General features: G+C 52.4%; 11 protein-coding genes across 11 annotated transcripts; 8 read left to right on the top strand and 3 right to left on the bottom strand.

The window, feature by feature from the left end:
• Positions 1 to 1,157: 1,157 nt before the first annotated feature.
• Positions 1,158 to 2,472, top strand: M406DRAFT_34006 (uncharacterized protein; the record flags this gene model as incomplete). The annotated part of the gene is made up of 4 exons (XM_040921521.1): positions 1,158 to 1,206; positions 1,288 to 1,421; positions 1,473 to 2,048; positions 2,164 to 2,472. The coding sequence occupies 4 exons, from the start codon at positions 1,158 to 1,160 to the stop codon at positions 2,470 to 2,472; spliced, it is 1,068 nt and encodes a 355-aa protein (XP_040781110.1).
• Positions 2,473 to 4,669: 2,197 nt separating this feature from the next.
• M406DRAFT_59238 (uncharacterized protein) lies at positions 4,670 to 6,155 on the top strand (the record flags this gene model as incomplete). The annotated part of the gene is made up of 4 exons (XM_040924627.1): positions 4,670 to 4,721; positions 4,806 to 5,178; positions 5,243 to 5,811; positions 5,869 to 6,155. The coding sequence occupies 4 exons, from the start codon at positions 4,670 to 4,672 to the stop codon at positions 6,153 to 6,155; spliced, it is 1,281 nt and encodes a 426-aa protein (XP_040781109.1).
• A 126-nt stretch (positions 6,156 to 6,281) lies between these two features.
• M406DRAFT_354298 (pre-mRNA splicing factor ini1) lies at positions 6,282 to 7,000 on the bottom strand. Its single transcript, XM_040922880.1, has 2 exons — positions 6,673 to 7,000; positions 6,282 to 6,584 (listed from the first exon to the last, which is right to left on the bottom strand). Exons 1-2 carry the CDS (start codon positions 6,961 to 6,963, stop codon positions 6,549 to 6,551), a joined length of 327 nt encoding a protein of 108 aa, XP_040781108.1. The 5' UTR covers positions 6,964 to 7,000; the 3' UTR covers positions 6,282 to 6,548.
• Positions 7,001 to 8,143: 1,143 nt separating this feature from the next.
• Positions 8,144 to 9,075, top strand: M406DRAFT_246069 (uncharacterized protein; the record flags this gene model as incomplete). Its single annotated transcript, XM_040916385.1, has 3 exons — positions 8,144 to 8,494; positions 8,582 to 8,650; positions 8,725 to 9,075. 3 exons carry the CDS (start codon positions 8,144 to 8,146, stop codon positions 9,073 to 9,075), a joined length of 771 nt encoding a protein of 256 aa, XP_040781107.1.
• A 1,068-nt stretch (positions 9,076 to 10,143) lies between these two features.
• On the top strand, positions 10,144 to 11,606 carry M406DRAFT_245904 (uncharacterized protein; the record flags this gene model as incomplete). The annotated part of the gene is made up of 4 exons (XM_040916371.1): positions 10,144 to 10,347; positions 10,405 to 10,571; positions 10,648 to 10,830; positions 11,228 to 11,606. 4 exons carry the CDS (start codon positions 10,144 to 10,146, stop codon positions 11,604 to 11,606), a joined length of 933 nt encoding a protein of 310 aa, XP_040781106.1.
• Positions 11,607 to 12,501: 895 nt separating this feature from the next.
• M406DRAFT_105227 (uncharacterized protein) lies at positions 12,502 to 13,869 on the top strand. The gene has a single exon (XM_040915134.1). The coding sequence runs from the start codon at positions 12,856 to 12,858 to the stop codon at positions 13,504 to 13,506; it is 651 nt and encodes a 216-aa protein (XP_040781105.1). The 5' UTR covers positions 12,502 to 12,855; the 3' UTR covers positions 13,507 to 13,869.
• A 1,070-nt stretch (positions 13,870 to 14,939) lies between these two features.
• M406DRAFT_354295 (uncharacterized protein) lies at positions 14,940 to 15,734 on the bottom strand. Its single transcript, XM_040922879.1, has 2 exons — positions 15,526 to 15,734; positions 14,940 to 15,420 (listed from the first exon to the last, which is right to left on the bottom strand). Exons 1-2 carry the CDS (start codon positions 15,639 to 15,641, stop codon positions 15,114 to 15,116), a joined length of 423 nt encoding a protein of 140 aa, XP_040781104.1. The 5' UTR covers positions 15,642 to 15,734; the 3' UTR covers positions 14,940 to 15,113.
• Positions 15,735 to 19,323: 3,589 nt separating this feature from the next.
• Positions 19,324 to 19,873, top strand: M406DRAFT_35958 (uncharacterized protein; the record flags this gene model as incomplete). The annotated part of the gene is made up of 3 exons (XM_040923982.1): positions 19,324 to 19,454; positions 19,521 to 19,621; positions 19,722 to 19,873. The coding sequence occupies 3 exons, from the start codon at positions 19,324 to 19,326 to the stop codon at positions 19,871 to 19,873; spliced, it is 384 nt and encodes a 127-aa protein (XP_040781103.1).
• Positions 19,874 to 19,994: 121 nt separating this feature from the next.
• Positions 19,995 to 21,051, bottom strand: M406DRAFT_354284 (40S ribosomal protein S12). Its single transcript, XM_040922878.1, has 3 exons — positions 20,944 to 21,051; positions 20,441 to 20,759; positions 19,995 to 20,346 (listed from the first exon to the last, which is right to left on the bottom strand). The coding sequence occupies exons 1-3, from the start codon at positions 20,944 to 20,946 to the stop codon at positions 20,222 to 20,224; spliced, it is 447 nt and encodes a 148-aa protein (XP_040781102.1). The 5' UTR covers positions 20,947 to 21,051; the 3' UTR covers positions 19,995 to 20,221.
• A 245-nt stretch (positions 21,052 to 21,296) lies between these two features.
• M406DRAFT_354280 (40S ribosomal protein S22-like protein) lies at positions 21,297 to 22,558 on the top strand. The gene is made up of 4 exons (XM_040922877.1): positions 21,297 to 21,312; positions 21,598 to 21,795; positions 22,028 to 22,097; positions 22,169 to 22,558. The coding sequence occupies exons 2-4, from the start codon at positions 21,663 to 21,665 to the stop codon at positions 22,356 to 22,358; spliced, it is 393 nt and encodes a 130-aa protein (XP_040781101.1). The 5' UTR covers positions 21,297 to 21,312; positions 21,598 to 21,662; the 3' UTR covers positions 22,359 to 22,558.
• Positions 22,559 to 23,404: 846 nt separating this feature from the next.
• Positions 23,405 to 25,332, top strand: M406DRAFT_86945 (family 90 glycosyltransferase; the record flags this gene model as incomplete). The annotated part of the gene is made up of 2 exons (XM_040926094.1): positions 23,405 to 25,203; positions 25,266 to 25,332. 2 exons carry the CDS (start codon positions 23,405 to 23,407, stop codon positions 25,330 to 25,332), a joined length of 1,866 nt encoding a protein of 621 aa, XP_040781100.1.
• Positions 25,333 to 26,000: the final 668 nt, after the last annotated feature.

The raw sequence follows: 26,000 nt of genomic DNA, 5'->3' as shown, positions 1-26,000 counted from the left end.
GACGCATGAATCTGCTTCGGCGAGTAGCGAATGAACGGCGTTTATTTTATGTTTTTCACGGAGTCGCGCAAGCTGGAAAGATACCCCTGGGCAGTCCAAATGGTACCGGTGTTTGTCTTATCGGGATGATTTCTTCTATGACGGCGCCACGGTACCGTGGCGTCGAGGGACATATTATGGGACGGGTTTTCTTCTTGTTCTTGTTTTCTTCTTCAGCATTTTTGGCGGGGCCGGGGACGGTCCGGACCTGACATTTCGAGAGCTTGCACGTATATTGGGGGTGGGGTTTGTCGTAGGACAGCAGCACGTAGCACTGGTAGCTTTGCTTGACTGAATGGAAATGTCTCTTATGCTCTCTCAAGACGCCGTCTCGATGCAGCCTGACAAGAACTCGCGACGAGCTTCGAATTTTTGATGAAAAAGCTTGAATGAGGGAACTCCCGACTTGAGCCTGCAAACCCGTGCTTCAGAGCTTAACGACAGAGCACAATACAATTGTGCGCCCTAGCTTGATTGAACAAAGTCAGTTCATTATTTAGCAGGAAAGTCAATCTCGTGATGATGAAAATCAATGCATTGGCACTGAAGAGAACAATGCGCGCAGGCCTAGAATCGATGGATGGTCCGGCGGAGAGTTTCAAGATCGTTGGTCTCGTAAGCGCAGCGTCGGGTTCTCTCGAGGAACACAGACCATCGCGCGCGGTGGAATTTCTTGTGACAGCCATCTATCTAACGTGAGCCCGGTGGGAGGTTGGCCCGTCGAAGAACTCGAGCGAGCAGCAGGCGCCGCTAGCGAATCAGGCTGATCTGAACTTCACTCTGGGCACTCGTAAATGACAAGACGTCCTGGAGGAGATGGGGACAAAGTCTTGAGATAAGGATTTCATGCCTGTGGATGAGAAAGAAGAGAGGAGAGGGACAACACCTCTGGCGCTGTGCTGAGAAATTTGAAGGGCTGCTCCTCCCACTGGGCCGGTGCGAGTTTTGGCCAATCAAAAACGATTAGGTAAGGCTTGGCACTGCAGCTTTGTACCTAGGTACTCTTTTGACGTCCGCGAAAAAGTTGAGATCGGTCGCGCGCCAAAAGTCGATGGAATAGAAGAGCTCCCAAGGGTTGGATCTCGGAGGATCACAGCACAAAAGACCCGAACCACGTCATGACGGCCTCAAGTAGAGGGTCGCGGGTCGTTGTGCCTCTCCTAAGGAGTACGTTCACACTTCTTTGTTGTCGGCCAATTCCTCGATCATACAATGCTCATCCACAGCTAACACGCGAGACCAATGTAGGAGCACCTCAATTGTGCATCCGTTGCGCAACACTCCCCCAGCATACGTCGCCGTCCCCCAAGCGATCCTACTCCTCAAATACTCCGGCCAGTGCGACCACGAATCCCTCCTCTCTCTCACCAAACATCATGCCAGTCACCAGCGGCACTGCATCCGCAGCCGACCTGGCCAGCATCAGCCATCAGCCCACCACCAACCTCCTCCACCCTAAATCCCTCTACCGCCTCCGTGCCGGCATCATCCTCAGCCGGCCGCCCATCCTGACGCGGACGCAGACGCCGTTCGAAGCGGCCTTTTACCTCTACCAGAAGCGGCTGAACGAGCGGCTCAGCACGCCGTTCGCGCGCCAGTTCTACTACCGCGAGGGCCAGCCTGCAGGCGTAGACTTCGCCATCAAGTTTGGCGAGCGTAGCCACGTTATGGCGCGCGAGATCGGGCGGCTGACGCGCAAAGGCCGGGACGCGTGGGACGACGAGGCGCTTGTCGAGGAGGGCCAGAAGCTCTCGGACCCGGACTACATCAGGGAGAAGCTGTATACCGAGGCGGAGAGCCGTGTGAGCGAAGATGGTGAGGCTCTGAGCTTCGAGGACCGGTTGCGGATCGAGCGGCCGCTGGCCCGAGAGACGGAGGCCGATCGGACCGGGGACGTGCGGAGGCTGGATCGCAAGCTGGACAGAACGCTGTATCTCATTGTGAAGAATCAGAAGGAGAGGTGGGTTTTCCCGCACGATGAGGTCAGGCCGGATGAGGGAGTGCACGAGGTATGTCCATCTATTTTTCCTCCTTGGCGGCGAAGAAGAAGAAAAGAAAGCAAGAAGAAAACACATATCAGGTACGTTGAGGGGATTTGGCAAAAGGCTGACAATGATTCACCAGACCGCCTCTCGAGCTTTAGAAGATACCGCAGGTGTCAACATGAACACCTGGATGGTCGGACGGCATCCAATTGCTCTCGAGCACCGGGAGCCGATATACGGAACTGATGAGGAGGGCAAGAACAGGACGCTCAAAGTCCGCGGTACGAATGTCTTTTACCTCAAGGGAAGGATCATGGCCGGGCAGGTGGATCTGACGGACAACGAGTACGGCATCACTGATTTCAAGTGGCTCACGAAGGAGGAGCTCAAGGAACACCTCCAGCCAGGCTTGTATGAGAGTGTGGAGAAGTCTATGCCATCGCAGTAAGGGCGTCTATGGCAATAGATATATACACTTATGTATAAAAACACAAAAGCCAAATCACCATTGTGAAATGGCAAATGTCGATTCAGAAGTATCCACTGATGATGCCCTTTGCTCCCTTCGAGTAGTATATTAGTAGTACAATGCGCGATGGCGACAACGATCGCGAAACGCGGTGTACTATACAAATCTTAGGCTCTCGTGAATATTTGTTCTCGTCCCCTCTCCCTTTTCCCCCTTTCAAGTAAGCTGGCAAGTAAACGTTCTGGATTGCTTGAGACTGACTGGACATTAAGCAACGGATTGGAAGCACGATTGATTATGCCAAGGTCTAGGCTCGCGCAGATTTGCCAGCTTTGCGACTGACTATCTTCTGCAAATATTATTGCGCAAGCATCGCATCTTCTCGTCAGCTTCGCCAACTGGCTTGGCTTTGTGTGTTTTCGGATGCTGGAGGGCCAAAGGACTTACATGGACGACCTCGAGCCTATAAATCATGTTAGTGAACGTTGTGTCACGTCTCCAGGCAATCAGGATTGATTGCATTGGCTATCTACTGCTGCTACCATGCAAGCACTCTGCTTCATCAACGACCCCTTCTCAATCTCACTCTATCCTAAGAAACATTACAATGTACAGTACAGAGTATCATGATCCTGTTTCTGGTCGTATCTTCATCCTGCACAATCTGAAGTCCAGTGCAGAGCATCAGCCCGGATTGTCCGATGCGTATCTTGTACTCCAGCTTGTACTCCAGCTTCCCACTCTGTCACCCTGGCCCCAGGTTGTTCTTGTCCTTGCCTGGTTTTTTTCTTTTTTTGGGGGGGGGGGGGGAGGTTGGTGGTTTTTTTTTTGGGGTTTTTTTTTTTTTTGGTGAAGCTCATGTCACTTCTTCAACTGGCAGCTGTTAGAATGGATGGTAGCTAAGCCCAGAAGTTGATCCGGTCCACCTCCATCTTTAATGCTGTTGTTGGCAAAGAGGATGGAGTTTCTGGGATGCTGCAATATTTAGCATTTGGAAATGTTTGTTCATTTATTAGCAGTGTGTCATGGGCCTGATCGATTTGAGGGACAATATAGAGCATCATGGAGGCCACAAACGATGTGATACATCAGAACAACAGAATGATCATCGCCAGATGTATCCCTTGAGGTATTATATATATCTTTGCAAGTTATACAGTAAGGAAATAACAAGATAATTCGAAGGCCGATGTAATTCGAACGGCGTGTGTTGCAGCATGGCATCTCCTTCCCCAGGCAACTGTCCTTCAATTGGCAGCTTAAAGCTCTCTCTACTATGCCTTGCTTGCTCTCACAAGTACCTCTATATATAGAGTGCAAGCCTCTCATCCTCTCAAGACCTGGTCAACATGTTAGAGAGAGCCACTGCTAGCCTGCTAGGGCAACCTGGGCCACGCAGAAGTAGGAGCATTCACTGCCGGCACACAGGGTCACAGCCAGACTGGACAAATCGCCCAGCAAAGAGCCATCAGTGCACGCTGGCATATTTATTTCCAAGCTGAGCCTAACATTCACACCAGCTTATCAGTTATTTCTCATACCTGTCAAAACAAAGAGGTTGAGATGCATCGACAAAACAGCACAAGAACAATATCATAACAGAGGGTGGGGGAAGAAATTGGTCTGGAGCTGGGAGAAACCATGAAGGTCGCCTGCCAGCTGATCATATGACAAGAGAGACCTTGGCTACTCGGTCACAAATCCAAGGGCAATGTCCGAGATCATTGATGTGGATTGACGAGCAGGTACAAGGTGAGGGTTCATTGAAGTCTGGGGAAATGGGACACGGTACAGGGGATCCTAGCCGCATTTGGCGGGCCTGAACGGATGACGATCCACTTACGAATGGCGTGGAGCCGAGGTTGAAAGCAATCGACATGACCGAAAACATGGGTTAAGTGCTTCCAGCCGGAAGAGGCGCTGGAAAAAGGCACATGTTCCTCTCAACAACATCCCAACCACGTCCGAAATTTAAACTCACCCCAGCCATGTACGCCCACGTCTTACCAACGCCCTCCGCATGATCCGTCCTATTTCTCTCTTTCTCGGATGACGGTCAATTCCTCTCTCTAGTCTCACATCTCGATGCTTGCCTGAGAGGAGTGCTCCAGCACTTTACTTCGCGAAACCCGAGGTCCGCTTCGTGAATGCCCACGGCAGCTATTAAAAAAATATAATGGCCGCCTCTCCTACAAACGGGTCGCTCACCACGACTCTGAGCCCAACTAGTACGCAGGACTTCGCTTCAGCTCATGAGGCCCTCTCGTCCTCCATATCATCTCTTACATCTTCTACTCCGGCACGACACTCAGCATCCTACGTCTCCAAGACTTACCGCCAATCTTCCACACTGTTCCTGACGCGCAGGCTACCCGAGGCACTGACCACAATCCTGCCCTTGATAACGCCACCACAATTAAGCTCGGAAGCAGCCCATGGCGCCATCGAGCCTGCCCCCGTGGCCAAGGCCTCTCGGAACACGAGGATAAAGGTCTGGACACTCTACGTGGCCATTCTGAACGCTATAGTCGCCCTCGAGCCGGATGAGGGTAAGGAGGCGTTCGGATTGCAGGAGTGGAAATCGATATGTGCCAAGGTGCGGGATGGTGATGTCTGGGAAGAGGTGGTAATGAACGGCTATCACGGCGTGGAAGGGGACGTAGATTCTGATGTTGTTATTAATCTGTGCGTAACCTTGTCTCTCGACAGCAGTTTCTTGCATCCGAGCCTTGCTGATACAATGAGACAGGGCTACTCTGCTTTTGACCCACGCAAGAACACAGAACCTCAATCAGAAGCGGTTAGAGAACTTCCTCGCCGCCTCGTCGAGCCCGAACCTAGATCTGTCGAACCACTTCTCGCCGACGTCCCCCTGTGCTCATTCCAGGCATAAGTCACCGTCCAAACTTCGCAGTGGAGCCGACACGCCTCGTGACCTGAATGCACGGGTCAAGATCCTTGAGCTGTACACACTGCACGTTCTCATCCGCAACAATGAGTGGGACTATGCGCGGGAGTTTATCAGCGTGAGCTCGGTGCTCGACGACGAAAGGCGGGAGGCGTTCCTGCAGGCCCTGCAGAGTCTGCAAGAGGACCATTTGGAGGCCGAGCGGAAGGAACGCGAAGAGAGGCAGCGACAGGAGGAGCAGCTACGACGGGACGCCGAGGAGGCCCGGAGGTTACGCGCAGAGAACGAGGACAGGGAGAAACGACGGCTTGAGGAGGAGCGCGCAAGGCGAGACGGGAGTGAGGTTGATTATGGCATCGATGCGACGAGCGCAACCGGATCGGCAGGCGGAAGGGCAGCACGGCGAAACCGTGCCCAGGCGGGAGAACGGCCGAGGACGCCGAGAGCAAGGCCTGCGCGATCAACAGCCAGCGGTGGAGGAGCCTCTCCCAACAAGAGCAAGGCCGTCGCACCGGCCTCTTTCGGGACTCGAGCGGCCGTCATGTTTGCCAACGTACGTGCCATGCTTGAGCGCATGAGTGTGACCCTCCAGACCAATCCGATGCTGCTGATGCGCTTTCTCGCGTTTATCATAGGGCTGGTCCTGATGTTTGGGAGAAGAAACATGCGTGAGCGCATAGCTCGCATAATGGCGACGAGCTGGAACAAGGTCAAGGCGACGGCAGGTATGGGGGTCAAGGTTAGCTACATTTAATGTGCCGAGAGGTCACGCATAGTGATCCAGAGGGGTATAGGAGGGCGACACTGTCCAAGGAGAGCTGGGCTTTTTCGGAGTTCCTACGAGATATGTTAATCATGAGTCTAATTCAAACCAATTTCACACGCAAGTGATTTATTTGCCTGAGCTACTGCACATGCAGATCTAATCTTCTCAAACCATCTTGATTTTCCTTGCTCCAGACAAGCTTCCTCCAACGCTCGTCATTTCTCATACCATGTTACACCTTCAAATGTCGAACATGTTGACCACAAAGACCCAGAACACAAGAGCCAGAACCAGCTCTTGCGTATAACCCGATGAACCCAAAACGCCAGTACCGGATATGCAAAGATAAGGCGAAGTGCCCAGACCCGGGCATCACAAGGGCTAATACGTCCGATTCGTTTTCTTTTGGTAGAACAACTGCGCAAGGGAGAAACACGACACGTTAGCAGCTGCAATCAATCGCGAGGAAACAACTAAAAGGGCAGCGAAGTAATAGAAAGCTTACGTCTGTCCGCGAGCTGCCCAAGTTGATAATTTTGGGGCACCCGTCCCTGTCCTTCTCGAGGCGCGTGCACTCAAAACAGTAGAAGGCGTCCGAGATGCCCTCGCCGCCGCACACAACACACTTGTTCTGGTAGTTGCCGAAACTGCACTCGTCACAGATGCGGACGAGGGTCGTGGGGCGCACGTACGAGTCGCACACGGGGCATTTGCCGTCGCACTTGTCGCAGAGGCGGCCAATGGCGATGCCGGACTGCTTGCGGCACATCACCAGATCGGGGTGATGACGGGACATCTTGGCGGATCCGACTCAAGGGCGTGTCGCGATATGTGAGAAAGAATATTGTGGCGGGATGAGGAAGAAGAAGAAGAAGGACGTAGGCGTGGGCGTGGGAGTTGTGGCGGGGAGACTAAACAAGAGGATACAAATTATAGCTAAGACATGTTTTGCAAATGATGTTTAGTGCAACTGAATCTACAGTGGATTGATTCATCAGCGTTTTGCCTGCCGATCCAGAAATTTCCATCACCCATGCCTGCCACTACCCATAGAGCTCCCTTCCTTGCAAGCCTGTCATGATGGCTAAAAGGAACCCGGCACGCACTAGTGTTCCCTACATGTGGGACGTGGGGAAGGGGGACCAGGGCCTGCCATACCAGTAGTACTGCCACAGTACATAAGTACATACGTAAGAAAGCCAGCTGCTTCGTGGAAGAGAGCTTTCTGACATTAGGTCTCTGTGCACCCTCGACAAGCTCAATCCACTGTTCATCACCCATACTTCGTCATCATGGGATCAAATTCATAGATTTTCTATTGACTTTCTGATCCGTCATTAGCCTGTGGAATCTTCCCTTGTCTTTTTCAAGCCTTCCCCCACCAACCCTCGTCACCTTTCGCAAACCAAGACAGTACCATTCGAAAGGAAGCAAATCAAACCTCCGCGACGACTGTTCCAATTTGGGGCGGATGGACTGATGCGACGGTGAATAAGAAAAGAGAGGAGAGGATAAGATCACGAAATCTCGGGACGGCATTATTCAAGATGAACCAGTTGAAGCGCAAGTCAGTTGGTGGGTCAGTGCCGAGCCCGGACGAGCATAGGGATGGCGATGCGCCGAACAAACGCGCCAAGGTCGAGGACCACCTAGCAGCGAGCCGCGAGGCAGATGAGGCAAGGAACACGAAGGGAGCAGTTACGGACAAGGATGACAGTGACCGGCACGAGGACTCCCCGGCGCAGGACACCTCTCGAGAGCAAAGGAGTCTATCCCCAGCCGCTCGGCGGCCCAGTGACGTCTTGGTGGCAACATCACCGCAGAGGGAAGAACGACTTTCTGACTCAAGAAGGCTCCGTGACTCACCCCCCCACACACAATTGCCAGACAGGGATCGATGGACTCACGACTCCAGGAGGCGCAGCCCTCTACCGAGTACACGATCACCGGACGAGGACAGACGGCCAGATGATTCCATGAGGCATGGTCGCTCGCCACCGTCAGGTACAAGCCGCCGCGACTCGGCGTCGGAGTCGTCGTCGAGGAAGAGGCCCGAGGCGGTACTTAATGACAAGGACCGCAACCGACGGGAAGGCCTCAGCAGGGAGGAGGAGAAGAAGCGTGGCAAACGCCTGTTCGGTGGTCTGCTAAGCACACTAAGTCAAACCACGAGCAACTCGCAGCAGAAGAGGCGTCAGGAGATTGAGAAGAGACAGCAGGAAAAAGCCGCCAAGCAGAAGATCGAGGACGACAAGCGCCGCTCCGAGGGCCGCTCGAAGCTCGACAAGGTCAGGAAGATCGAGCAGGTCCGATTTGATGAGCAAGTGGTACGCCCGACCTTGTCTTTTTGGAATACCGAGAACATTGTGATCGAGGCAAAGGGGCCGCCATCTTGCTAACACAGGATTCAAAAGATGAACACCCGTCATTCCAATATGCTTGCTATGGCGCATAGCCTACTAACCAAGAGCGAGCCAAAGCTAGTAAGTTCCTGTTCCACCCACACGTGCGTGTACACGAGAGAGCGAAATCGATACTGACCAAACATGCCATGCAGTACTACCGTCCGTGGAAGACCACGCAGGAGCAGCAAGATATCATCAAGGATCAGATCCGTGACACCAAGGCGCAGATCGAGGACGAGCTACAGCGATTCAGGGTCCGGAAGGAGCAGAGGCTTAAAGATCTGGGAGTACTATCTCCCTCGTTAGAAGTCGACGCTACAGTCGGTGAGCCAGCAGTCGAAGATGATCGTTCCAGAACCGCTGCACAAGATGAGTCCGCTGTCTCTGCTACTAATGATCGAAGACATTCCCCAGCCACTGCGCGAGTACCACAGCGCACTAGTCACGAGGAGAAGGACCATGATGAGATGGTCGAGGCGGAGGAGGACACAGTTATCTACTAATCAAAGCAGTCTGGCCTGTCTCGTCTCGACCATATTTTCGGGTTTGTGTCTCGCTCCTTCGTTTGGTCTTTGGTCTTATTTTCTCTTTTCTTTCTTTCTTCATTCTTCTCATTTGACAGCGAGAGGTGGGAGAGGGCACCATAGGATGAAAGAGAATCTTAGTCAAAATCGGATCAAAAGAGATGACTCTAATTTTGACTGTATCTTGATAATGATATCAAAATCAAATTCGTGTCATTATACATCAAGCCTAGACAGGATCTGCTCGTTCTCTCCCCCCCCCCCCCGCCTTCTTTCTCTGTCTTGTTGATCGCTGGTCGGACAAGTTTCATCCTGGCCAGGCTGTCTTCCAAGCGTGACTGCTCGGCGCACTTTGCCATCGTCGCTTCATTGCCTGATTCGTCTGACGAGGCAGGTACGATGCGTTAGAGGCCTTGTACTCCTTCCAAGGGGGACGATAGTTGTCTTTTGTTTACAGCAAGGACTATACTTGTCGTCATACCGCGACAGAGACATTCTCAGACCGTTGCACCCTATAGCGAACTCGCAGAAGCTATCGTTGAATGTTCCACCTACCTATTCGAGTACCCTCCCCTGCAACCCCAACCCCACCTGGCTGTTATGTAGCAAGGCCAGTATCGCTGTTGCACGGAAAGTCATCCAACGCGAGAGGCCGCCGCCAGCGTCCTGGGTTCCACATCGGGCACGACATGAAAAGCCATGGCTAATTCCGCCTCTATGACCTGGAGCATGGTTTTTTTTAGAGCCGTTGGTATCAATCGCCCTCGGTCCACGCCAGAGCCCGCAATGCCGCCAAGGAGTGTCCGCATATCGGATGCTTCAGAGGTACGCCGACTCAAGTTGCTGAAGGCTGTTGTCTCACTGACACCTCGGCCGGTGTCAGGTTGTCGAGTTTCGTAAAGTCAAACTGCCCAGCTCGGACTCCTACGATGGAAGCGCAGGAGAAACAGCTGGTGAGTTCGCCCTGGTTGTCTGCCTTCTTCGCTTCTGTCATCTGGCCCGCAATGTTCCTCACCGTCAGCTCCCAAATCAGGTGCTTTCTTCAGAATGTCCAACAACCCCTCGATCCGGTCCCGCAGCAGCGATGCCAGCGTGTGGACCACTGATGGCAGGTGGAATGTGCCCAAGCTCCTGGAGCTGTCAGACCTCGTGCGGTCGGCGTTGTCAAAAGGTGCCAACCTCAGTTCCCAGAAGCTTGAGGAACTCAACTTCGTTCTGGATATGCTGCTCGTCGATAAGCTCGACGAGGAGGTGCCACACCATCGTGCAGCGTCTTCAGCATCGAGCGCCGGCTCAAGCTTTGTGCAGCATAAGATTACTTTCTCTGTGATTCAGCGGGCGAGACTGGACAAGCTGCTGGCCGACATGCTGAGAGCCCACGACAAAGAGGCCACTGCGGTGCCGCTTGGCGACAACGCCATTGAGACGGGCTTGAGAAGCGAAACAGAGACTGCCTCGAGCCTACAGAGATGCTGGTATGCCCTTCACCCCTGTGGCTTGCACTCAGAGACGGCTCTGCAGCAAATGTCTGCTAAGACACAGAGGATCAAGGCAGTCACGATTCGAGTCCGATTACCTTGCGATTGACAAGTATCGGTACGAAGATCTTATGTCGGGCAGCCTGCGGGATATGGTCTGGTCGGCGACCGCGAGTGATGGGTTAGGCGTATGGATACCAAAAGAGGTCATCGAAATCTCGGAAGTGGAGGGTAATGCTACGTTTTTTCCGGGCCAGTAAGTATTTCCGAGCAGACACCGTAGAGATGATTTCAAAAATACTGATGGTGACTAGATGGTGGCTGAATATCGGCTGTGCCCACCGAGACGGCATTGTTGGAGCAGCTTTCGAGAAGGCCACCAAAGGTCGCTATGGAATCGCAGCACTTTCTCTTCTCACTGGCCGCGAGGAAGACACGCAGGATGGTAGTTCCATTTACATCCGCGAAGGCCGGCCGGACGAAATGCACAACAACCTGCTATCCCAGGTGGGAGGGAAGATTCGCATCCTTCGGGGCTTCCGCCTCAAGAGCTTCCTTGCGCCTTTGGCTGGCGTGAGATATGATGGCTTGTAAGTGACGGGATTTCTACGCATTTCGGATTCAACAGCGAGCAGGTCTGACACCCATCCCAGATATAAAATCCACAGCTGGAGTATCAAACTCAATATGGCCAGCGAGGTCTACACCCTCCGGCTTACCCTCGAGCGTCTCCCAGGCCAGACCCCAATGGAGAAGATCACCACTATCCCAAAACCCTCGCAACTCGACGAATGGCTCCTCTACGAACAGCTAGAACGCGACCATATACGGCAGACGGAGGGCCAGATCAAGTTAGACGACTGGACCATCGCACGCAATGTGGAGCGCATCGAGCGCGACGAGTGGCGGCGCAGCAGGGAGTTTAGAATCACCATGTGCGAAGGGATCAAAGAAGGCTCGGCAGGTGCTCAGTGCCCCGTGGTGTATGCTGTAGGAGGAATAGGATCGGAGTGGAGTCCTAGCAAGGCATAGACAGGCTCTATCATGTCGGATTATGGCGTACTTTGTAGGACATTTGTGGTTGGAATGGCTGCACCTGTTTCGCGAGCTCACTTGATACACTCACTCACCTTGCACCCAGGGGTTTGTTACCTACTTTCGAGGCTGGCAGCCGAACTCTGTCTGTCTACCTCCAGTCATTCCCGAGTCTAAAATGATACATTAATATGAGGTAGTTTGAGTGACTTCTCCGCCCCTCATGACGTTCTCCTTGTAAATAGGATGAATTGAGAAAGAACGCAACGAGTTTCTACAGTCCTCTCGCCACCACAGCAATGCGATGCATTGGTCAGATCATTATCTTTCTTGTTGCCAATCTGCGCAATGCATGCCACCCCTCTTCTTGCACCACCCGCCTCATTACAACTTCATGGACGCCAGCCCCTAGGCCTTACTTGTCTTTCTGGCTCTCTACGCTTTCCAGCTATACAAGCATTTCAACCACTTGGAATCTTGGTTCATGGCCAACGTCCAATGTTTCTGGAGGCGCATTGGCCTCGTCCCAATATACAGTGGCAGCCTGAGGTACGCTGACAGGAAAAAGGGGGTTCAAGCTGGCTAGCCAAGACATGGGCTAGGAAACGGGGCGTTGTTAGCAGATATATACGGCGGGGCTGGCAAGCCCACTTAGAGCTTCTCGTCGTTGACTGAATCTTCAGCATTCAGTTCTGGCCCACGACCAGGCAGCTGTCTGCTATAGGATGCACCGGCCTCCTTTCTTCCAGAATCCCATCTTGCCCTAGTAAGTAAAGTAATCAGTCGCCTGTACGATTGTGATAGTCCGTGTTCGAGAGGAAAGAAGACATCGTGTTCCGTGTTTTCGCAACCAGATCTACAGGACTACGCTCAAAAGGTGTGGAACTCAAGTGAGGAAGAGACGCCTCGTGGGCTAATTGGAGATTGGTATCTTCGACCCCCCTTGCCGACATGCGAATTACAGGTGGTGCTTGTGTGGGGTCGCAGTGAGCTGGCACTTGAACCTGGACCCTTGGAAAATGCTCCGCGCCCAGCGACGTCAAGCGTAAAGTACACAGCAGCAATACAAGTAACAACCGGTCCTCTGCTGCTCGTCTGATCTTCCCAAAACCCGTCTCCTTCACAACCAGCAGCTCTCTCCTTTCTCCATCCGATACGAGCGAAAGAAGGAAAAGAAAGGTAGAAAACAAAAAGAAAAGAAGAAGGAAACCCCCCTCCCTTTCCACACGAGCCAGCAAAAACAAGAATGGACTTCAATTTCGACCTCGCCGAGCCGCTGGAGACGAGAACGACCAGCCACCAGCGCAACTTCTCCCGCTCCCTCCTGTCCAACATCAAGTTCGAGCCGCGCACCGCCGAGCAGCGCGAGGCCGATGCGAAGCGCAACGCGCCCAAGTACGCACGCGAGAAGGCCGTCAACAGCATGCTCACGGCACGCTTCCTCAAGGCCAAGAAGACCTTTGACGCCTTCTACGGGTACAACATCGACGAGGCGTGGGATGGAGATGCCGGGGCGTGGCGGGAAGAGGCGGACCCGTGGCTGAGGATACCCGCCGGCGCCACGGACAACAACAACAACGGCGACGACGACGACACGGTGACAGAGTTCCTGCGGGGGTACACGAGGCAACGGGTCGAGGCGCACAAGGAGGAGGTCGAGAAGGAGCTGGTGAGCGCGGACGAGCTGGAGGCGCTTGCGGGAGCCGTGCTGAGGGTGGCGCGGGTCGACCTCGAGGCCGCCGGGCGGGACAACAAGAGCCTGGACGCGGACTTCAAGAAGCGCGTGCTGGGTGTCGTTGCGGAGCTGAAGACGGAGTATAACCTGCCGCAGAGCGCACCGGAGGATCAAGACGAGGAGGAAGTGGAGGAGGAAACCAATGGTGTCGGCGGGGCCTGAGAGATTTTATAGAGAGACTTCTTCATGCTGTCTCAGGGTATGGTTGTGGTGATAACGGCCGGAACCTGGTGTCCCAGTAGCATGGACCGCACCTGGGCTTGAAGACTGCTATTGCGAATGCCCAGACTCGACACTATCTCGGATTTTGTCTGCTTGGAATCAGGCAAAGTGTCTGTTTTTCCCAAATGCGAATATACCCCACAATAGTCGTCATCAGATTTTCAATGTCAGCCGACATGGCTAAGACAGCAGACTCAAGTCATTACCTAACTTCTTTAATTACATCGATTGCTAGAGACATATCAATGATGAAGAGGTCTGTGGTTGACCAAAGGGACCGGAATACAAAATTGACACCACGAGGAATTATCGCCAGCTTGCGGCAGACGTGGTCACATGAGTGGTCAGTGCTTGGCTTCTTCTATCCACAAGCATTGCCCAACACATAAAGGTGCCATTACGTAGCCTCTTTTTCAGGAACTACGAGCACAGGGCAGCAGAAAAGGAGGTATGATTGGATCAGATAGTATGGAAACCCTACTAGGGTATACGAGAGGACAAAGACACCCGGTTTGCCTTGTTCATCTCCGGCAAGACTGTATAGCGACCTGTCAGTCAGCAGGTGGCCCCGCGTTCGTCACTTGGCAACGAACTTGGTGAGGTATATCGCTAGGTCAGGTAGCTTTCTCCAGAGGGTCTGTAAATGGTACAAGCTTCAAATGAATTGAATTGATATCCTCGCAATTACTCAACGTTGGCATAAGAAAAAACAAGGTCCACAGTTAGAAGCTTTGGCAGTGAGAAGCCGAGGCTCGGTGCTGTGGCCGTTCGTTATTGGCAACGATCGCCCCGATCGATCAAGTCAGCGCTGGGCTGGAGCAGTCTGCAAAAGTTCTTCTGTTGTCTCTTCTGGCATGGCTATAATGACCAGGTCTTGGTGATAGCACAGGAAGTGTCCGCCAGCAGTCACAATGTACGTCCTCCAACGTTCGAAGCACGTAGACGTGTCATATCTCTTAAATCCAACGACCTGTGATTCGAAAACCTTACGACGAGTTCATAAAGAACCGCGGTCGGCCTATCACAGTCCATTGATCGACAAGGCTTCCGTTTCACGGGGCAATGGCTAGGCTGTATGCCTGATGCAAGTAGACACATTATAGCATCATTACAGACATTGCTACTCGGTGGTGTTGATGGCGTTGGTTAGCCAGTACGGATTGCCAACCAACACAACAGCCTCAGAGCCCACTCTTGGTGTTGCGATCACTATACCTTGCTATGAACCTGCAACGGAGCGTATAATGTGAGGCATAGAACAAGGTGGTTTCTCGCGGAAGGATTAGCCAACGCTGAATTGGGGTTTGTACCGTCGACAGAGCATAATACATTACAGGCTCTCGTTCACAAAGTGATCTATGGGAAGCAATATTCGAGACAACCTTGATTATTATTGACATGGCAAAGGAGCCTTAAGAGATCTATAGTATGTACTGCGGTCGGTTCACAACATCTATATACACGCCATCCAAATCATCCCCTCAAACACGACCTTCCCGCAAAGCTTCCCATCCCATCAGAAAGGTAAAACTCGAAGTTTAGCCAATTTAGTCGGAGAGGTCGAAGGCGGTGGGGCCGGTGTAGCTCTGCTGGACGCTAGCGCCAGTCTGGGACGTGGTGAGGTCGGAAGCCGGGATGGTGTAGCTGCCGGACTGGCTGGAGGCGGCCGAGACCTGCTGGGAGACGGTCAGGGTGAGACCGCCAGCAGCGGGCTTGGAGATGGTCCAGGTACGGGCCGAGTCGGTGCAGGTGCCGTCGGTGACAGCGGGCAGGGTGCCGTCGCTGGTCTTCTGGGCGGAGCAGGTCACGCCGGTGGTCTCACCAGTGCCAGGCTGGAGAACCTTGAAGTTGTAGCTGCAAAGATATCATGTTAGTATGAAGAAAGAAAGAAAAAAAGGGCGAAAGGGAGTCAAGTCGTTGGTTTGGGAGGTCTGTGTGAGGGGGGTTTCGAAGGCTTACGAGCACTGGGAGCTGTGAGGAATGCACGCAGCAGTGAAGTCGGAGACGCTGAAGAGGGTCTCGGCAGAGGCAGACATGGCAGAAGCCAGGACGACGATAGCGGTAGAGAACTGCATTTTGATGGTGGTGGTGGTGGTATCGGAATGGATACGGTTTGGTAAGATGAGAGAAGTGTTGTTGTTGTTGTTGTTTGGATGAGTAGTCTAGAAGATGTTGTTGCTGTTGTGATGATATCAAGTGAGCTGTATTCGAGGGAGCGTAGGTCAGTATTTATAATCTGTTGGAAGCTATATCTCTTTGCCTTTTCAGAGTCTTCACACGATGCGATGCAACGGCCAAGGCAATGATCATCACTCAACAGAGGGTCAGCTACATCATGGACACTGGCCAAAAGTGGGCGGATGGACCCGGTAGCCCCGAAAGGTTACCCTTGAAAAACACAGAATACGAGCTGGAGCCGTTGTGTGTCAAGGAACATTGGTTGTTGATGCTTCACAGTAACCTTAATTGCGCCAAGCTTTGCAAAAGTGGCCTTGGCTGATGTCAAACCCCGGGTAGGCTCCATACTTTCCCCCTAACAAAGCGCGGCGCGCCTTGTATGCACCGCCACCTCCCTGTACAACCCTAAACTAACTACTATGGTAGTACTGGTGCTTTAATTGTATGCTACTATCCAATTCTTGAGGTAGGGTTCTTTCCTTGTAGTTCGATCTGATGACCTGATGACTTTACCAACATCCTGGATGCTGGGATTGGGAATCATTACACACATCTTTGTTGTCCAGAAACCCCATAGCAAACAGTATCAGACCCCATCATAGAGAAAACTTCTGTCAATGTTGGCTAGGCGGAGCCCATCCGTATGTGCTACAGAGCTCAGCGAGTAACGGATAATTGGCTCCTCTTGAACAGCAGATATCTCCATAAATTGAATCTAGTTAGTTGAGAGAAAGTGATTTTGGTCCACCGGGACAGCTGGCGAACGACCTCGGTACCTCCTTCTCAGATTGTTGGGCTGGTTCAGCTCTTCTTTCTCTTGTGGACACTGCCGATCATAACCATTCAAGAGGCTTAAAGATGGACTCTGCGGGTCGGAGTCCCAATACATGCCGTGTGGCGATGTCATCTACTACTTGGCGGTCGTTGGCCGTTTTCTTCAAGCGCCATCCATTCATCCTTGTAACTTTTCTATTCTTGGAAGGTTCCCTTTAAGCTATCCGCCTCACACGAGTCTCTCTAGTTTGAGCCTCGTCATAATCTTTTTAGCCTTCCGAGAACATCACATGGCAGTAGTCTGCTGTAAGGAAGTTGGGCCTATTGCTTAACCTCAGCAACACTAACAACCTCAGAAGTTCCGAGAAGAGGGTCATCGCCTATAAAATGTTTGTGGAACTTTCCTTTCAGACAAACTCTATCCTCGGAACTTCTATTAACAACCGGGGATCCACCCACGTCACGCCTTGCTGTCATTTGTGAGTTATACCATTGGAATTGTACCACTGCCACCCCATATCACACTGTGCTTTTACTCAAGGACAAAAACTCCTCCAGTGGAGCTTACACGATGTACGTGCTAATATCTCCGACAATATCTCGGCAGATACCCACGCTATCGTCTAGTTGCCACATATCAAAGTGTTCAAATGCTGAATTAATAAGTTGGGTTTTCTTGCAAGCCGACTTGCAAATGCCGAATTTCAACGAAGCGAATGTGGAGGACCACATGAGGACAAAGGCATCGCAACAAGCTATGAGCTGCATAGAGACCACTTCAACAGAAGCCGCTGGGCTTTTAGATCGTACTGAGACACCCTGGAACGGCTGTGTTGTGTTGTCTAAACTTTACGTTGGAACCCACCTTGCCCTCTTCCACTTGACTCAGTTATCAATCTCCTCTGTCAATTGCATAGCCACCCCCGGCCCCATCCCCCCATGGAGCGGTGAAGTCGCTTGTCAGAGTGCTCGAGAGTGAAACTTAGAGCTCGGGCTGCCCGTATGCAAAAACAGCAATGAACCAACACATATCACTTTTGCCACGTAATGGGGCAAGATACACCGCATATTAAAAGACTTCACGACAGGCCGACCCTCTCGCTTATGAACTTTGTGGACGGACCCAACTGTGGGTATGCGGGACTCATTGAACCAGACAGAGGGAATGCCTATGTGCTCCAGCCTTGCATGTCCACAGCCCCAAGTCCCGGGCGTGAGCTTGCATACAAACAGCCGGATCAGTCTCGACGTGGCGCTGCACGTTGAACTCAAAGAAGAGTTGGAAACGTCGTCAAACCCTCGTCCTGGCGCGTACCGCGGAGCACCTCTCAGAGCTGTCCCGGGGACCTCAGCATTGGCGACGACAGGTATATAAAGGGTGAGTTCTAGTCGATGTCAAATGTAATAGCTCAAATTCTGATTCTATTTGGGCATTTAAGACATCTATGTGGCTCAAACCAATAATACTGCCCAGAAAGCCCATACTCCGACGCGAGGCTGTGTTAGTGTTTGGTCCAAGGCGACCCCACCTGCTAAATTCGGAAAGTGTCAGCCTTTCTTCCCTTGGCCCTGCACGCTCAAGGAGGCCACATAGATGCAATGGAAAGCCAGTCTTTTCTATATGGGCCAGTACGCTCACTAGACAATCACAAATTCACAGTTCAACTTACCACAGAACCTTCAGTTGAGCTGGTCGTTAAAGAGGCATGCAGGCGGGTGATGTTTCAAATTGCTTCTGATAATAATTGGGGCTCATATTAGATGATCAGCTTCCACCCCAACAGTGGCCAGACCGTCGTACCTACTCAAACAGAGGGAGGAGGGCAAGGATCTCGAGATTGCGAACAACAGAGATACATTGTGGACTGTCCGCAAATGAATATCGTCCGACTGGGCGTCCAATTGCGAAGTCCATCTCGCTCTCTCCTGTACTGCAGATCCAGCGCTGGCAGCAGAAAATGTATTTGAAACATGCAACTTTGTGCCAAGATGTATTTACAGCCTATGGGCAGCGAATACGAGCCGATCCTAATTTCAAGCAACCAGCGTGAAGGCTGACCGAGCATCTTCGCCTCAAGTTTTCTGCGAGTTAGGGGGTTCTCAGCGTGTTCTCGAGTCGTGTGACCAACAGGTGTATACGACTGCAAGTCTGACGTGACCGAGCTTCATGGTAGCAGGAAGGTCCAATGTTTCCGCGCTGTTGCATGAGGTAGAGAGCAATTGTAGCCAGCACCGTAGAATGGTGAGGGAAGGCAGGGCTAGATTGAATTGGGCAAACCAGCTAATAGTGAATATCGCCGACAGTTGTCTGTACAGCTTCGTTTCCTTGAATCCTCCTCCAACATACAATCCATACAGCTGATTACATCGATGGTTGATCCCTTCTAACTGTCAAGACGTCAAGACATGCGGTGTCACTCGGATTCTTCCAGCGACTTCAATCCACTAGCCCCTTGACCTCGCAGCCCCGAAGATCAAATATCGTGCGGAAGGGAACACGTCGACCGATCTCTAAACATGGTGAAATTATGTTGCTCATCACTGAGAGCTGCCAGAAGAAAGGTGACATTGACATTGGAGAAGAGGCGCGGGTGGGGAAGAGGGGGCAGTCACCCAACAATCTTGCCAGCTGGCCGCGGCATCTCGACAGGTAAGCGCCAGCTGCCGGATGGAACAAGGATCCAGGGTGTGGTGGGGTTGATTTGGTTAGACGCGCCTTCAGAAGCCCGTCTCACTGCAATATCCCACCCCGCTCATCCCACTTTGCGCAAGAACGCCACTGATGAGAGCCCAACGACTCCGAGAATGGGCAAAAACAAAAATGCGGATAAGGCCACAGCCGGCGGAGGGGCCAAGGGGGCCAAGGGCAAGGCCGACAAGGAGGCGGGCTCCGGCAAGAAAAACGGCCTGAAGATCAAAATCAGGCATGTTCTATGGTAAGTTCGCTCTCGCCAGGGGGAGATCACCTGAAAGTTGCGATCATGACTGATGAGCTTGTGCAGCGAGAAGAAATCGAGGATGGACGAGGCCCTAGCGAAGCTTGAGGAGGGAGTCAGCTTTGCTGAGGTTGCTAGGAACTATTCGGAAGACAAGGCAAAACAGGGTGAGTCTAATTCAGTGTGTGTATTCGAGGAGAGAAGGGGGGGGGAGGTCTTGGTTTGGATCGCAGCTGGGTTATGAGCAACTGACTGTGTGATATTCAGGAGGGTCGTTGGGTGAGGTGACCAAGGACGCACCGTTTGACCAAAAGTTCAAGGATTGCGCCTGGGACCTTGAGCCAAGCACGGTTGACAAGCCCAAGTATAATTGGGTCAAGACGGACTTTGGGTACCACATCATTATGGTAGAGAAGTAAGCAGCGACTTGTCGGTCTCTTTCAGGCATCATGGTGTCCTTGTTTACTAGCATAGAGCAATGAGGCGTTATGAGGACCAGCGGGGTATGACACAAGACTGTGATATTCCGCACGAATTTGGTGGTGGTTTAACTTTTGTATTGAAGTCCCGAGTGTGAGGTAGCTATATGCCTCTACTTTTCCCTGTCCGAACCATTGCCAACCGAAGAAGCTCGAGTCATCCGAAATGGTCATCATTGATGTGACCGACCGTTAAGATAGCCCATCATATATTCCACCTATGATTTCCCCCCGTAAACGCCCCGCCGCCCCTCGATGTGACAGATCGCGTGGTGACGCTCGTTCTGTTTACTGCTCGGTCTGGAAGTAGTTCAGGAGGATAGAGCGCTCCTGAGACTCCTCACCCCAGTCCTTGACGACAACGCAGGAGCAGTTGACCACCTTACGGGCGTTACCCTCACGGTCAAGAACGCCTGTAGAGTAGCAGTCAGTCACCCATTTCCTTTTCCTTTGTCCAAGGTACACATCTTCCTGGCTATATTCCCTTCTATTATGGGGTATACTCACAAAGACCAGCCCACTCGCCAAGCTGCTTTCCATCGGGCACCTTGATCAGAGGGATCTTGTGCTCGTTGCAAAGGGCAATGACGAGCTTCTTGTAGGCCTCCTCCTCGCAGGACTCGTTGAGGACACACATGTGGGCCTGGCGACGGTCGAGGGCCTTGGAGGCCTCACGCAGACCGCGAGCGAGGCCGTCGTGCATGAGGGCGAGCTTCAGAACACCCTTGAGGGCGTCCAGAACGGACATCTGACCCTTGGAGGCGGCATCAGCCGAAACCTCGACCTCCTCGGCGACTTCGGGGGCGTTGTTCTCTTCTACGTCCGACTATGTTTGCAAAGAGTGAAAGTCAGCGGCTAGGATTCAATGCATATTCTGTTGCGGTCTGGTCATGTGCGTGCAGCCGGCAATTGTAACAGTGCCCCACGAACTTCTTGCTGGGGTTGTCCGATTGTCGAACTGCACCCCGCTGACCCAGATTTGCAAAAGACAGCCATTGGGTGGTCCTTACCATCTTGATGGTGATTTTGTCAAGTTGCTGTCGAAGCGATCCTCGAAGAGACTTGGGTGGTTGAGAGTTGAGAAAAAGGAATGAAAATCCGGTTGTCTTGGGATTTTGAAGTTGTTGGTAAATTGAAAAGTGACGGAGGTAGCAAAAAAGCGTGCGCCGTTAAGGCAAAAAATCAGCCCGGGCTGGGTGTGCACGGGCCTTTTAGTGAGCAGTGCAGCTTGCTAGGGCTAGTTCCCACAAAACGAACTTTGCTGCGAACGACTCCACCTCGCGCTTAGGGACTTGAGAGAAAAAGTTCAATTTCCAACCATCACAATTATCTTCCTCACTCCTCCCCCACCCACCTTCTAAACGACCATCTACCACGAGGTATGTCAACTCTGCAGTGTGTAATCATGACTTGAGAAGAATTGTCTAGGGAGGAGGGGACGCCCCTTCGCGAAGGCCGGGGAGAGCAATCGAGGATGGACGACCCAGTCGCAACGAGGAATCACGCAGCAGACGCCGCCCGCGACTTCACGATGCGGTCATGACGGACAGATCCTCCTCGATACGCTTCTCTCCATCGACGCTGAGCGGGCAGAACCCTCCTCAGAGGGCACTCTCCACGCTCTTAGAGCCTCCGAAGGCTAACATGGCATCTTTTGGCGGCAGATACCTCATCTCGCATAAGATTTGAGAATCTCCTTCACGACTCAACCCACCATAAAACCGTCAAGATGGTCCGCACTTCCGTCCTCAACGATGCTCTGAAGAACATCAACAATGCCGAGAAGGCCGGCAAGCGCCAGGTCCTGATCCGACCTTCCTCCAAGGTCATCGTCAAGTTCCTGCAGGTCATGCAGAAGCACGGTATGTCGCCTTTCTCTGCTGCACTACGTCCCCTATATACCACCATACCACAACTGCAGGATACCCCCTCCACTTCGGCATGATAACTAGACGACGGTCTCAAAATTCCAACGACTCCAGTCTTTTAAGTTGCCGATAGATCAACCTGCGGAGATCTTACACGTTTCTCTGAAATTTTCTCATGTAGTCTAACGTTTAGTCTTACGCAACATTTGCTGACATCTCTATTCAGGCTACATTGGCGAGTTCGAGGAGGTTGACGACCACCGCTCCGGCAAGATCGTTGTCCAGCTGATTGGCCGGTATGTATAAAGACGCCAAGGACACCCCCAGAATGCTGCTACGCAGATCCAGCTAACATGTTTCCTCGCAGCCTCAACAAGACCGGTGTCATCTCTCCCCGCTACAACGTCAAGCTGGCCGATCTCGAGAAGTGGACTGTCCGCCTGCTGCCCTCGCGTCAGTTCGGCTACGTCATTCTGACCACCTCCGCTGGTATCATGGACCACGAGGAGGCTCGTCGCAAGCACGTCTCTGGCAAGATCATTGGTTTCTTCTACTAGACAATTACAAAGGTCATGATGGAATGAGCCAAGCGAAGAGGATCTCGCTGTTGCATAGACGGCGTTGGTGGATGGCACAAAAATGGCAAAATGTGTCTTAAAATCCACAGGATGTATGGTGATGGTCACCCTTCACGTCCAGAGATACCTTCGAGATGATCTAAAATAGAAGACCTCGATCTTCAAGAGATCATGCCTCACTTTTCACGCACTGTTCCAACGCATACAGATGCACAACCACATCCACATCTGTGACCAAAGCGAGCTACTCGCATTGTGATATGATGGTAACAATCGGGGTTCTCATCTACGGTAAATTTGTAGAAAGGAGACCAGACACATTCCACACTGTGAGGATTGTCTCTGATTTTAATTCTGCGCCATTGCTTCTGTGCCGTTGCTGTACTTGATTCACGGGTCGGCAAGATACAGCGAGATAGGATACCCAAAAGTGTTTCAGACTAGTAGACAAAGTTCAGTGATGTCAGAAATATTGCGCTGCTAAGGATTTTCACGATTTCCATCTTATATCCTTTCTTCAAAAAGCTATTTCCTAATGCTCCATCATGTTCTTGTATTCATTTGCCCGTGGAAAGTTTACCTGCATTCGTAGTGTGGGATGTTTGAGAGATACGAGTGGGCCCTCCTCAGATAGCGGGTAATGATAAGTAGATGATTATCGGCTCTCTCCTGGCGCTCCGTTTCCGTCTCGAGGCACATCCCACGAATTGCTTCCATGTTAGATTTCGGGCCTTTCCACCTTTCTGGCATCGCCAAATTGCAAAAGCAAGTTGTCAGGTTTGGTCGGACGCCCCAATGCCCTCGAGTCTTTGTCCTCATGTCATTCAAAAGGCTTACTTTACACGCCTAATTGACGGACAAGCTGGGAGGTAGCCTCTTCACTCGCCGCCTCTCGACCTCGCCCCCGGTCCACGTCTTCGCATCTCGTTCAGTCTTGGACTCGTCTATCTGGACTCGAGCCCTGCTCGAGGGCTCAAAGTCAAAGGCCCTGCAGGCTCGAGCGAGGCCGTATACTGTGATGGAAGATGCGACCACGACAGACCCTCACACTTGGAGCTATCGTGCTCTTGTGCTTCCTCGCCTACAGCGTGCTGCAGCTAGGAACGCCCAAACGACCTACCACGCTCCTACCCAACCTGAACCTACCGAGACCACCGCCTTCCAACGTCAAGAATGTGCACGAAGACCCCAATCTCAATCGTCCACCCGCCGATATCGATCATGATGCGCCGCGAACCAAGTTCAAACCCGCGCCCGGCGGCTCTCACCCCGTGTGGCATCTCATTAAGGAGGCCGAGAACAAGCTAGAAGAGACCAAGGCGCGCCAGTCAAAGACGCTTGCAGACGCAGTGGCCGAGTATCGTCGCCGCTACGGGATCCCTCCACCGCCCAACTTCGACAAGTGGTTCGAGTATGCCACAAGCAAGGGTGTGCAGCTGATTGACGAGTTCGACCTTATCCATGAGCTCATCACGCCCTTTTGGGGCCTCAAGCCCTCCACGATCCGCGCCCGCGCGGCCGAGGCATTGGGATGGGACAACGCGCTGCTGGGCGTACAGATCCGCGAGGGTAGGATCACACACATACAAGGCGGCGGTGACTGGCAGCGAGACGCAACAGAGGGTATGATGAAGCCGTTCCTGGCCCACCTTCCCAACATGGACCTGGCATTCAACATCCACGACGAGCCCCGCGTGGTTGTGCCGCATGATGACATGGAACGGCTGGTGGCAACGGCCAAGAACAAGAACATGAAGGCGGCGAATGCAGTGACCAACCCGCGGAACTATTTCACCAAGAAACCGCGGGATCTGAACGACGGCACGTATTTCACAGAGACCAAGCTCACGCGCTTCAACGTATTTGCACACCAGCCCGTCTGGACGCACTCGCGTATGTCGTGCCCGCCTGAGAGCCCAGCGCGTGCGCTGGAGGAGGTCGACCGTGTGGATGACGTGGAGAGGTACGCGATGAGCGAGCTGGGTTTCGTCTACAACGAGACGGCCATGGCAGACATCTGCTACAGCCCGAGCCTCAGCTCGACGTATGGGTTTTTTGATAGGCCGAACGCCTACAACATCGTGCACGACCTGTTTCCCATCTTTTCACAGAGCAAGATCTCGTCGTACAACGACATACTATACCCCTCCCCGTGGTATTGGTACGACAAGGTTCCTTACGAGGAGAAGAAGGACATGATCTGGGCCACGAAGAAAGACGAGCTGTACTGGCGAGGCTCGACCACGGGCGGGTTCTCGCGGAACGGTGGGTGGCGGCGGCAGCACCGACAGCGACTGGTGCAGAAGCTCAACGCGGCGGACCAGGCCAAGATTCTAGGCAACCAAGGCGACGAGACACATCCGGAATGGGTGGTGAAAGAGGTGCCCCGTGGTGACTACAAAGATCTCATCAATGTTCGCTTCTCTCACGTGGGGCAGTGCGACCCCGGCGACTGCGACGCGCAGACCGAGTTCTTCCAGGTCACGAGCCGGGTGGAGCAGCAGGATGCGTGGCAATACAAGTATCTCCTGGACATGGACGGCAATGCCTTCTCGGGCCGGTTTTATGCGTTCCTCAAGAGCAGGAGCCTGATCTACAAGTTTGCCCTCTTCAGGGAATGGCATTACGAGTGGATAAAGGCGTGGGCGCACTACATCCCCCTCAGCCTGCATGGAGACGAGTGGCTCGAGGCTGTGCGTTTCTTTGGTGACGGAGAGCTGGGGAAGAAGGAGGCAGAGCGAGTGGCGTTGCAGGGGAGGGATTGGGCAAACAAAATATTGCGAAAGGAGGATATGGAGGTGTGGTTCTTCAGGCTATTGTTAGAGTAAGTCTTGCTCCCTCTTCGCTTCACCCGTTTTCCTCAAGAAGATGCTAACAATATCACAGGTACGCGCGTGTCATCGACGACGACCGGGAGAATATTGGATTCTCTGTTTTCACCACTTCGTCCTGATAACGGCGGCTGGGTGTCTGGTCTGATTCTTGTTTTCATTCAACCCTTGATTATACATACACCCCTATGAAGATCGTTGTCGATAAAACCTGCCACTCTGCATGGGGAAGAGTAATCAGCATTGGAGCAAGGCGTTGCTGCATCTTTACAGTTAGAAAAGGATTCGCTTGAAAAAGAAAGATAAGACAAAACAGCCTCTCTATCCTGATATAGCGAGTGAATCATTGTCCAGAATCGAAATCAGGATTCTGCGGCACCAGAGACATATCGGCGTCTCCTCGAAAAGCGTCTTGTCTTTGTCTTCGAAACACATTTCGTTGAGAGCGCGCCACTGATGGACATACTTTGGCCTCGTTTGCCTTATGCTTTCAGCTCCTCAGAGTAGTCTTTGGTACTCCCTGCATTTCCTAGCATCGATTCACTGGGCTGGGAGAGTCATCACTAGGTAAAGCTATATACATATCATGCCCAATAGTTCGCTACGACTCAGCTGGACATAGGACTAGAGCTATGTAGAAGGGGCACTTTACCTTCCCTAGAAATTCGATTTCATGCCATCTCTTTTCCTCTTCAGCAACGGTGATTAGAGAGAGAGTGGGCAATCAACACATGTTGGTCAAATCGTAAATAATCATTTCATTCCTCAAGTCTATCAAGGATCCCACATA

The sequence above is a fragment of the Cryphonectria parasitica genome, assembly GCF_011745365.1.
Source record: "Cryphonectria parasitica EP155 unplaced genomic scaffold M406scaffold_1, whole genome shotgun sequence".
In the NCBI taxonomy this organism is placed as follows: domain Eukaryota; kingdom Fungi; phylum Ascomycota; class Sordariomycetes; order Diaporthales; family Cryphonectriaceae; genus Cryphonectria; species Cryphonectria parasitica.
This window is presented reverse-complemented; position numbering and strand designations above follow the sequence as displayed.